General features: G+C 41.7%; 1 protein-coding gene across 1 annotated transcript in view; it reads left to right on the top strand.

The window, feature by feature from the left end:
• The window catches only part of IPPK (inositol 1,3,4,5,6-pentakisphosphate 2-kinase), a 55,692-nt gene extending 44,903 nt beyond the window's left edge, over positions 1-10,789 (top strand). The window contains exons 6-15 of the mRNA XM_014953489.1: positions 754-820; positions 2,865-2,986; positions 3,427-3,516; positions 4,141-4,199; positions 4,626-4,698; positions 5,679-5,958; positions 6,957-7,107; positions 8,502-8,604; positions 9,079-9,158; positions 10,194-10,789. Coding sequence (XP_014808975.1) covers positions 754-820; positions 2,865-2,986; positions 3,427-3,516; positions 4,141-4,199; positions 4,626-4,698; positions 5,679-5,958; positions 6,957-7,107; positions 8,502-8,604; positions 9,079-9,158; positions 10,194-10,419 — 1,251 coding nt within the window. The 3' untranslated portion in view covers positions 10,420-10,789. The remainder of the gene's footprint in view (positions 1-753; positions 821-2,864; positions 2,987-3,426; positions 3,517-4,140; positions 4,200-4,625; positions 4,699-5,678; positions 5,959-6,956; positions 7,108-8,501; positions 8,605-9,078; positions 9,159-10,193) is intronic.
• Positions 10,790-12,081: the final 1,292 nt, after the last annotated feature.

Genomic DNA, 12,081 nt, shown 5'->3' with positions numbered 1-12,081 from the left:
GGGAACACTGAATGCCAGTAAAAGGCATTAACAGGGTTTGCAGATGTTTTCGAGCAACACACACGCACAAAAAGCATTTGGATCGGAACAAAGATCCTGCTCTGTGCTGATGAGGCGATTGGATTGTACTCTGCGGTCTGAGCTATTTCAAGCCACTCATGAGAAGAGAGGTTATTTCTTTGCCCTGCATAAGGTGAGGGGTATGTGCAAGAGAGATTTTTAGACTAATTGCAGAACAATGGGAGAAACCTGGTTCATGTGAGCTGTCCAGGTTTCTGTGGGCTCAGAGGTAACCTTGTTCCTTGCCACTCAGGTTGTTCTGCAGGGCCAGATCCACTGAACAGAACAGCAGACACCTGGGTGGAAAAGTCACACCTGCTGCTGGAACTTGAGTTACACGACTCTGCCCTGGAAGGGTGGGATGTGAGACATGGGACAGAACAAAAAGGGACTTCTTAATTTGTGAAAAAGACAAAATGCTGCAGGTTTCTTTATGTGCGTCGAACTTCAACTGAAAATGCTATTTCTCCTGCATTTATTTAAATTAGTTTTTGGGTTTCATAGTGGAGTAAATATTGCCTGTGATTGCAGCTATAGGTCCTCATATAGGCAGTAAATCAGAGGGAGAAGCTGCTGAGTGTGTGATTAGTACACTGTTGTTAACATCCACTGAACTTTGGTATCCTGTGTTAAGACCCCCAAACTGGCTATTAATTTTTGTGCTGAAATAATTCTTTTATTTTTTTTTAATAGGAAATTATTCAACTGCCTTTAGACTTTGTAAGACAGCTCTGTTCGAAAATTCAGCCAGAGAGGCCAGGTGAGTGCTGGGGGGAGCATTAAAAAGGGGGCTTTCTTCAAGCTGTAAAGTGTTTTGCTTCGATTATACAGTCAAAAAGCATCAGACCTCAGAATATGAAGAAACTTTTTTTGATATTTAGACCATGACAGGTTGAAAATTTGTTGAGAAAAAACAGGAATCTGCTAGAATTATAAGTTGCATCTGATACTAGCTGGATCAGATTGAGAAAAAGCATCCTCTGTAAGCTCGTGTTTGTTAATTCTGCCCTCAAAGTTTAATGAGCAGCCCCGGGATGCGGGGCTGTGCTTGATCTCTCCCGGCTCTGCCTTGGTGCTCTGGGGTCCCTGCCCGGCAGGGAAGTGCAAGTGGGCTGTTCTGGTGCCCTGGGCAGGGACAAGTGTGCGAGGTAAAGGGTGCACTGACCTTGTGAAACCTTTCGGAACGTGCTGCAAGACTGGAAGTTTGGCAATCGCTGACGCAGTCAGTGTGAAGTGAAGCTCTACAGAAATTCGGTGTCGTCATTCTTAGTCAGCAGCACTTGGGGACATCGCTCTTCACGTACGGCTAAAAGTACAGTAAGGGGTCGGCTCTACAATGGGTAACGAGAAGATGTCCCTCATGGTGTGTTCATCTTCTGTTCTCAAGTGTTCTTGAGAATCACCAGAAACTCCTGCTTTAGCAGAATTCCTTGAAGAAAAATGTGGTATTAAATTCTTTGGTAACTGTAGCCAGTACTTTGATGCCTTTGATCCAAGAAAAAAAGGAATTAATTTACATATAGTAGCACAGGACACACATGATTGCTGAGTTGTCCTCATCTTTTTCAGAAACAGTTTCTGGCACTTTGGAACTAGGAAGGAAAGTAAATAGTGTGTAATAAAAGCTACAAAATTGATGATACTCTGATAGACGTAAATCATAGAAATTAGTTTTATTTCTTAAAGTTAGATTTTGTGCATCTGCAGTTTGTGGGCATCTCTTTAGAGAAGAAATATGGTTGTGAGGAGCCGTACAAGTGTATTTCTTGCTGTTTCTGAGGCAATTTTTTTTTCCTATTGCAATATATTTTTCAGAATGGACATTTTTCTTAGCAATGGAAGCTGTAACTAAGCATGTGTATCCTGTATGTCTCTTTAGTAACAGGTATCTGAAAATCCAGGAGTGTATGTTCTTACTAAATGAAAATCTTGCAGACTTTCTCTGTCCTGTTACCTTTCCCCAAAGGATGCATTGGGAGGGAGGTTATTTAAAGGCGTTTATCTGTGTGATGCCTCTTTAATCTTAGTCTGAGGCCATTTTGCTACTTTATTTCTTCTCAGGGCTGTTAATCTGGACTGTATTCAAAAATGCTCTTTCTAAAGGGTGGTTATAGCAGAGGAAATGAAAGTTGTGAGCTTGTGAGGAGGAGGAAGGTAACTTTTGTTCCTTCTATGTTCCTTTTCACCTATTATTTTGCTGTAAGCAGTGAAACAGTTAGGAAGAGGCTAGTTCCCATTGAGATGTGCTTCTTCAGGTGATTGCTTCTCACCACTTCTGTTTTTAATTACACGTATCTTGATCTCAAACCTTGGGCAAATGTTTTAAACGCTACGTACAGACTAAGGAGTTCAGTGAAGCCCCTTGCAGGTTCTGTTGAGATGTGTGCTTTCTCCTGAACAGCTTACGATATTCCTGACCGGGCTGAGGGGTGGCAGTTCGTGCCGTTTCAGTAAGCAAACATGAGATCACCTCTTGGAATACAGTCATCTCTTACCTGTTGTCAGCCAACTGCTTATTTCAGGCCTCTCCCTGACATCTTTCTGGGGATGAGCTGGAAACCAGCCGTTAAAGCAGGTCCTGAGGCACTCTATGTGACTGTAGCAGTTTGGAGGAAACTGAAAATGTCTTGATAGTGTAAGGGGGGGCAGCTTTATGCAGGTGGATAATTGGCTAAAGCCTGCTGAGCTGTATCCTGAGTTTGTTCCCGCTCCCCCACCTGGTGAACAAGGTAACTACAGAGTAAAATAAAGACCTACACAGCTCATGTTCTTGTTTGTGTTGTTTTTCTCCCCGTTTTCCCCAGAGTCTCGCTGTGATAAAGATATGGACACTCTCAGTGGTTATGCAATGTGCCTTCCTAACCTGACCAGGCTGCAGACCTATCGTTTTGTGGAGCACCGGCCAATCCTCTGCATAGAGATTAAGGTATGGAATAGGAGAAGATCCTGCTGGGGCTCTTGTTTGCATTTTTTAAGCACATATTGACCAGAGCAGTTTCACAGGAAGGCAGCAGTGGGATAAGGCGAGCTCACTGCTTTCACTGTGACCCACAGGATGAAATAGCCTCCTTCCTCCTCCCTCTTCCAGTTCCCGATCTTTCAAAACTTGGGAAATTCCCAGGTGTTACTAGGCCTTTTGTAGGCCACAGCAGTTTTGTGTGTCCTTAATTCTTAAGTGAGGACCCTAAAATAATTGAGAATAGTACATAGGGACATATATTAAGCTTTTAAGTGTTGGATGTTGACTTTTTGGGGGGCTTTTAAAATTTATTTTAAATTTTCGTTTAGCTAGAGAGATTTGCATACTGTATGCTCTTATATTTCTATAAAGTAATACAATTATAATCTTGTGTTTGTTTGTTTTAGCCAAAGTGTGGCTTCATTCCTTTTTCCAGCCATGTTTCACAGGAGATAAAGCACAAGGTGTGTCGTTACTGTATGCATCAGCATCTAAAGGTAATTTCTTTTCTCAGTAGTCATCCTGCTTCTCTTGGACCACCCCAGGCTTTATTTGCTATTCCGGTCCTGCTTTCCCGTTGAAACTGGTGTGTTGTTGCTTAAATCTCTGATGTGACTAAAGGCAGTAGGCGGATACTCCTCTGAGTTGCGGGGTGTGAATCTGCCTGGTGAGAGATGGAACAAGTTTGGTGGGAAGCTGGAAGCAAAGAAATACAAGATTAGTCTTTCAGGACTATTGACTGGGTAAACTCCAGTTGTCAAACTTCCTTCCAAGTACAGCTCACCAAACGCATGGTGGCTTTCCATAACTTAGAACAGCAGGTGACACACACAGAATTAATTTGATTAAGGTCCATTTTGTATCTGAAATAGTATAACTGTGCCTTACTGTAATTTAACGTGACCTTCCTCCTTGCTTTCCATTTGTGAACGCAATTCGAGTGACTTGAGCTAAATACAACGAGGAAAACCCCTAATAGTCCTGAATTGTACCTTCAGAAGCTTTTCAATGTCATAGGAGTTCTGAAGACAGGGTGTTAGTGCCACACACCTGACTGTTAAAGTGACTGAGAGTGGTTATTCCAGAAGGTGGTTAACAGCTTTGGTGTGGGTTTTCAACAGGTAGCGAACGGAAAATGGAAGCGACCAAGTAAATATTGCCCATTGGATCTCTTCTCAGGGTAAGGAAGTGTGTGCCTTTATTCTGTATTTTCCCAAAAAATCTGTTACTGATTTCTTTCTCAGGTTACTTTGACTTTCACTGTAGTATTTGGGATAATGAATGCCTGCTTGTCTGACTTTTATGGGGAATTATTTTTGGTGCTATATACCTCTTCACACCTATTTCAGGAATCAGAGTTGCTTATTAATGTATCAGTGCCTTTTGCTACATAACATTAAACCGAAGAGCTGTTTAGTTTACTTGGATTTGAAGTTCTAATTGCGAATGGTCACTTTGTCTTTGCAGTGACTTCAGCCTGAATAATGTGCTTTTAATAGGTGTGGTCAGGTCAGGTGCCCAGTTCTGATTCCGTAGAGCCCTCCAGGTAGGGGTGTAAACATCTAAAGGCTATGATAAAACATTCTTGCATGTTTTTTTCCCCTAGAAATAAACAGAGAATGCACTTTGCTTTGAAGAGCTTATTACAGGAGGCGCAGAACAACTTGAAAATATTTAAGGTAAACAGTCAAATCTCTCTACTGGCTTTTTTTTGCCTTGGCTTTTAAACAATTTGACTTGCAAAACAAAATGACAAGCATCTGAACAGTCAAGACCCTGTTTCAAACCTACCTAATCAGCACCATCACTGAGGGACCCCACCAAAAGAGGAAAACGGCAAAATTCTTAATTAGGTTTCAAGTCAGACAGGTAAGTGGTGATTTCCCAGAACTACTTAGTCTGAAAGAATTGCCAAGGAACCAGTAATAGAAAAGGACTATTAAAGGTGACCAAAGTTTTAAAAACTTTGCTTCTTCAGGAGGAAGGAGAATTTTGCACGTTGCAGCATTCAAGCCAAATGCACAGCATGTTGTTCCACTCAGGAAGTAAAAAACCTTTTCTGTGGAAGATATAAAGCTTGTATATTAATGATATTAATGGCTTGTCCAGGTTTTCAGATTAATTCTTGGAAATAAGATTCTTTACAGCTTATTTCTAGTATTAAAGGAACTATTTGAATTACTTAAACTTGTATGAACTGTCCTCTATTTGTTCTATTCGTACAGGTCACTGTCACACCTTTTCTGTCCCCCCCTTTTTTTTATTAATAGCCTTTTGTTTTCTAATTTGCATTTTAAAGGAAGGTTTTTTTTTACATGGTGCTTTTTCACCTCTGACATTATTCAGAAAGAAGGGATAGGAAAATGTGCTAAGTATCACTTCACTGCTCTAACTCTGATTACTTATAGTTGATTGAGTTAGGAAAGTAGCATTTGACTTAATTGGGCTTTTTTTTTTTTTTTGTCCTAACACAAAGGTTGTCACCTTTGGTATCTGATTAAACTTGAGGGCAAATTTGTAAGAATGTGTGTATTTGTATGCAGACTGTTACATGCTTTTCTGTGCTTGTGTGTCTTCAAATCTGATGCTTTATTAACTAATTACAAATAACTGGATTTCATGAAGTGCCTAAATATATTTTTTTTTTTCTCATTTGCAGAATGGAGAACTAATTTATGGCTGTAAAGATGACCAGGACTGTGTCTCTGACTGGAACGAACTCGCTCGTCACTTAAAACCTTTCTTCTTCCCTTCCAATGGGTTGGTCAATGGACCACACTGTACAAGGACAATTATTAAAGAACTAATCCATGTTATAACCATGACGCTACTAAGTAGTACTGACGCCTGCAGGGCAGGTGACATGAAGACAGTTCCCATTTCACAAGGAAGAAGCTACTGTGAAGCAAGTGCTTTTAATAAGGAGCTAGTAAGAAATGGTAAGAGTTCATTTTTTGAGCACTGTCAATAATTAATTGTTAATCACGTAGCGATTCAGATCTTTGCCCCTCATTTGCTGTTTAATACCAGTGTGAGAAGGGAAACAATGGAGTCTCATAAATAGAGTCACGTTATAAAGATGAGTTCTGAGCTGCATAACCATTAGATAATTGTTTTCAATGTGACCTTGTAGTGAGCACTTTTAGCACTTTTGTCCCTAAGGACAGGGATAAAAATAAATTCAGAACGTAGTAGAGGAAAAATAGAAAAAAACCCACCAGTTTGAGCTGGTAACCATCATAGGTGTTTCAGAGGAATGGGGAATTTTTATGTTGTATGTGATGAAGTCTGGCTGCTTTGGTTGGTTTGTCACTGGCACCTGCTTCTTGCCTTTCCCCGCTCCCCCGCCAGCCCCCGCCAGCGAGCCTGTAGCTCCTTTGCTTTCCTGCTGCTCCATTTCTGGTAAAGACACAGTATTATACAAACAGCCTGTTTCTTGCTCTGATTTGAGGAGGATCTTTTTCACTGCTGGTTGGTTTTGTTATATTGTGTGGAGAAAGAGCTCTCTTACAGAAATGATAGCAAATACAAGCCCTTTCATACTATATTAAGAAGATCCAATATCTGAAATGTTAAATGTCTTTCTGCTAACAGTTCATGCTGCTGAAAGTGAATTTCTGGTGGCTCCAAATGCATGTGAAAAATTTCTAATGTAGACTCAAACAAGTAGATTGCAATGGAAGCGTGTGGGGTGGGGGATTTTTTGAGCAGAGTTGTGTACCAGGTGTTTTATTCTGCAGTCAAATACGGGCTGTTTAAATGTGCCATGAGTACATGCACCTGGCACATCAGTGTTTGGAAACCAAAGGGGTTTGTTTTGGGTGGTTTTTCTCCGGTGATTGGTCTAAGGAGTATTTGAATTTGTTTTGTGAACAAGCGTGTGATGGTGAAATGAGACACTCATGGCTGCCTTATTTGAAAATACATTTTTTTCTAGGTAAACATAAATTGGAAAGCTCTGGCTTACCGAGGGGTTGTCTCCTTTATAAAACCCTTCAGGCTCAGATGCTTGACATGCTGGATATCGAAGGTCTCTATCCTTTGTACAGTAGAGTTGAACAGTACTTAGAGGAGTTCCCAGAAGAGAGGTAAGACGTGATGGCTCTCCTGTTCAGTGGTGGGTGGGTGGGTGTGCAGCCCGGGCTGGCTCTCTGCGGACACACCGTCTGTTCTCTCCTGTTATGTCGCATACAGCCTGCCCTCATGGGACTGCACCTGCTGAATTTCTAACTTGAAATGTTAGAATTTCTAACATTGAAATGTTGAATGTCTGATTTTCTAACTTGAAATGCCGGATAATGTAAAAGATTAATTTTATTGTTAAAAGTTTCAATATCAGTCATTCTGACATGACTTTTAAAGTATGGGAAGTTCACAACAGAGTAGAGAAGAACCCTCCTTAGCAGTGGAGGGTTATATATTTGAGGACAGATGCAGTGACCTGCCTTCGGTACCCCCAGAGCTAGGACTATGTCTGCAGTAATAATGACATTCTTACAGTCATTCTCAAGTCTACATGGGCCTCTGTGCAACCTGCCCTTTCTACTCAGCAGCAATCAATCAGCCTGTGCCTGCCAGACCTTACAGAGGCGCCCGGTACCTGCTCCTGCCCAGCCCGCCCTCGTTGTGTCACTAACACAAGTTATCACACTGTACTTGAGGCACAACAGTTTTTATCTTGTGGTATTTCTTGCCTGGTGAAGAAATACCAGGCATTGCAAGCTGCTACACTTGTTCTTAAATGAAGCTTATTAGTTGTAATTATAATTGCTCTAAAAAGCCTTGACTGGGCTGTCTGGGGCTGTAACGTGCCGGCAGTTCTGCCGTTGCTCACAGGAGGGCGCTCCGGCTTCACCCGCTGGAGCTGAAGGGTTATCTCTCTTATGGGCCCCGGGTTGGCCTTAAGTTCTGTTTAAACCATTTGCAGTGTGGCTTACTTGTATATTTATACATTAAATTACTTGAAAATGTATTCTTCCATCTGCGTAGTGTTGTGGCCACAAACCCTGCTGTTACGGGTTCAGGTTTTCAGCAGGAGTTCAGGTATTTAAAGAGGCCAAATAACCACCCCCGTGTTAGTGCACATTGTGCAGCTGGGGACAGCAGGGCCTTGTCAGAGAAGAGCTTACCCCCAATATTTTCAGCAAGACTTCTGGGAGCTCCTGGAAAGTGATACAAATTTTGAGTCTTATCAATTTTTGCAAAAAAAAAATACCGTTCTTGCAGTGACACACAGGGGGCAATGGATTAAGAATAATTTATCTTTAAAAAAAAAGGCAACGCCAAACCCTAAACAGCGTATCTTAAGCGATATGAGAACAATGGGGACAGTCATGGTGTTAGATCTCTGAGTATTAACCAGTTGCTGTGTTTATTGGTGTTACTGTTCATTTGTTCTGCTCTGTGTATCTGGGCTGCTGAAGAAAGAGCTCACTGCAAACCATCGTGGCTGTCTGTAAATCTTCTTTTAAAATTTATTTAGAAGTACGTTACAGATAGATGGACCTTACAATGAAGCGTTTTACGAGAAGCTGCTAGATCTTTCAACTGAAGATGACGGGACAGTAGCGTTTGCATTAACAAAGGTACTTTTCCTGTGCATGTTGTTGAAGCTTATTTAGTCTGTCAGTTTTAATAAACACCTGGAAATGGATGGATGTGTGTTAGCATCACCGCTGTCAGAGGTCTGCATGGTTAAAGTGCTTAATTGTGCCAGGGTGTATCTTTGTAGCAGAAGCAGTGAAAAACAAACGTGTTCAGCACCAGTCCTTGAGAGAAGAATAAAGCTGGTTATTTCCCTTCTAGACTGAGGAAGCATTTGCCTGACCTGGTGCTGTTTTGGCCTTCAAGAAAAGTATCTGTAGAAAATAAATATAAGCCTTGGACAGGATGCTGTAAAACCACTTGTCTCCTGCTAACCATCTGTTATAGAGAGAATTGCCAGCTCTTAAAGTACCAATATACTGAGTGTACTAATGCCTCGTTCTTTAGAACAGTATTTTTTACTAAAGGCAAACACAAATAGAATGGAAGATTGATGTTACTTGTCTGTTGTCCAGGTGCAGCAGTACAGAATAGCCATGACTGCTAAAGACTGCTCCATCATGATCGCCCTCTCGCCCTGTCTGCAGGACGAATGGTAAGAGGCTCTTTGTGAATGACGCCCGCGCGTTGGGAAACTGACCATGCGTTTGCACAGTTCAGGCCATTCAAGTAACTGTTTACAAATGTAGGCTTTGGGGGGGGAGAGGTGTCCCCAAATATTTGGCTGAGAATGTATCAATAACATGGAGTTCTGATTTAGGACAAGTGTTTATTTCTGAAAAGTTGTAGGTTGATAAAAAACATTAAGATTTTTATACTTATTCTTTCTTGAACTTTGAATTCACTGTTCATAGTAGATGTACGTGGTTTTAACTAGGTTCAGTTTTTCTGAGAGGTTTTTCAAGATGAGTTGCCTTTAACCCCCTAATTAGAGAACAGAAGTCTTTCTTAAGCGCGTATCAGTAAATCCAAGGCAATAATCCAGAGGTGAAGTATTTCACAGTCAGGCAGGAGGCTTTCCCACAATATGACCCCTTTTGACTCGTGTCAGCACTAATTCCCTGCTCTTACCCAGGGGAGTTTGCTCTACCAAAGCCTTGCTATTTTTAGAAAATCTTGTTTTCTGCCTTTACCCTGCAGTTCTTGAGTGAAAAGTTCACAATGGAGACGAGTCGAGCAATGGGTGGCAGAGCAGGAAGTCCTCCATCCTTCAGTGTGCTGGGACACTGGTTCTGATACTCAATTTGTATTACTTGGAACCTAAAGTAGGAGTTTCAGTGATTCTTTCTGTGTCTGGTAGTTAATAAGGCTGTTGCTTTGTGTGCAAACCACCATGAAACAGCTTTGATTTACTAAAGACACAGACACAGTAACTATAAGAGCGTTTTGACTAAAGCTGTGTGGAAGCTGTAAGGAAAATGACTGGAAGAGGCGCCAGCAAAGTCACTTTAAGACTGGTTCAGCTGGAGCTGCGGTTTCCTAAAGGCTACAGTAGCTGAAGCTTATTTTCTGAGGCCTGATGAAAGTTATAAGATAGACACTAGAGTCAGTTCTGTGGGGGCCTGGGGATACACAAATGAAAAAGGTTACCTTCGGGGGCTCAGGGGTGCGATGTGCTTTTGTTTTCCAGCTCGGAGCAAAGACCTGTGGTACTAACGTCCAAATCAAGATTCACCTTTTCTGTTTCTGTCCTGGACCTCGATCTGAAACCCTACGAAAGCATTCCTCACCAGTACAAACTGGATGGCAAGATAGTAAACTATTATTTGAAGAATGTACAGGCCAAAGATGACCCAGTGATGTCCAATCTCTTCAAGGAGAATGAAGACTGCACACTAGTTCTCCATAAAGTGTAACTGTTTCCTTAAGGTTATTTTTATTTGAACACATTAGAAAGTGAAAGGTTAATGGAATACAGTTATGGTGATTTATTATTTTTTTTCTATTGTGTTCAGTGCATTTTTCAGCTGTGAATGTTTTTGCTTTAAGAAATGATTTCTAATTGGTTATGCCTTTTCAAAGACATGGGATAGCACTAAACCACGCATTTGCTATATAACCTTAATGAATGTATTAAATATGACAGAACAGATAACGTGCCATACCTTGGAACTAGAGGACAGATCAAATTAATACTAAAAGTCTACTTCCTTAGAATGGAAAGAGCACAGAATTAAAGGTTTTCCTGAAGTATTGCACTAACATAGAAAGCCTAATTACTAACAAGAGAATTGCCTTGGAGCTTGTGCTTTGTCCCACTCATACCTGCTAGGAAGAGGGACCGCTCTGACAAAGCCTCATATCAAACTGTAGCATTAAGTCCACTGAAAACACAACTGAGGTGGCTGCTCAAGTGTTACTGGTCGCTGGAACTACCCTGTTACTGCAGAACACTTTGAAGTACTAATGCATGAGATGAAGAACACCAAACTGCCTCCAGAAGTTTTGTGACCACCTCATGTCTACCTAAAGCTTCTGAAACTTAAGTGAAAAGGGTTAAAGGTAAGCATCTTGGAATGTTATGTGATAGCTGGGCTTAACTCATTGACATACCGGTCTTTTATTTTCTATGTATTACATGCTGCTATTGAAGGTGAAACCACAGCTCGCTCTTACCTAATTTAAATTGAGCTATAAGAATAATATACTCTGAGTTTTACGGATTATTTCAGGTCTTTCAGGTTGTGTCAAATATTGGCATTATTTCACTGATAACCCCACACTGTGTAGTATCACCAGCTGCTTTCAGGCTCCTTCTTTTTAAGAGACACGGAAAAAAGGTGACAGTATCTGATTTTCTGGAGCTGCAGGGGGTCACCTTCTCAGGGTGAGTGCTGGAGCTAAGCTGGTACCGCTGCTTCAGCAACTGAATGACGGCTTTACTTTGTAAACGCTGGTGTGTGCAGCTGAAGTCTTGTGAGATGTTGCAGTAGATGCCATCCTCAAGGAAGATCCTGAGCTGGAGACTGAGGACATATTCACGGCTGAGAGTAGTAAGGTAAAATCTACAGACACTTTCCCCGTGTACTTGGGGATTACACACCCTAAAATGCACAGAGAGACACTGCGAATCCAGGCTGCAGAGAGCTGCTGTTACCTGGATACAGCACGTGCTTACTGCTACTGGTTCTCCAAATAATGTAGGTTAGCGTTTAAAAAAAACAGATTTATATTGGGACCTCAATGTAATGTTTGGATTGCTCCGTTTTACCTGAAATTCAAAAAGCAAACCCAGAAAACCCTGTATATATTGGCACGACCAGAGGAAGGATGATGGAACGTGGAGAGCAGAGCTTTGCAGTGGGCAGAGACCCAGGAGAGCGGTCTCTGCTCCTCCGGCGCCGGTCCCCTTCTGGGACAGGGTCAGGGGCTGCTCTCCCTGAAACGTGATGCTACAACCGTGCAATAAGCTGCTGGTGGTGATAACCCCTCCTCTCCTAGGAAAGCCTGGGGGGAGAGACAGCTATTTTTAAATCCAGAAATCCTCCAACTGTTAGGCAAGAGGAGGAAGGATGGAC

This window comes from Calidris pugnax, unplaced genomic scaffold (genome assembly GCF_001431845.1).
Source record: "Calidris pugnax isolate Ruff unplaced genomic scaffold, ASM143184v1 scaffold247, whole genome shotgun sequence".
Taxonomy (NCBI): domain Eukaryota; kingdom Metazoa; phylum Chordata; class Aves; order Charadriiformes; family Scolopacidae; genus Calidris; species Calidris pugnax.
The sequence above is the reverse complement of the archived record's forward strand: the minus strand, read 5'-3'. Positions and strand labels throughout refer to the sequence as shown.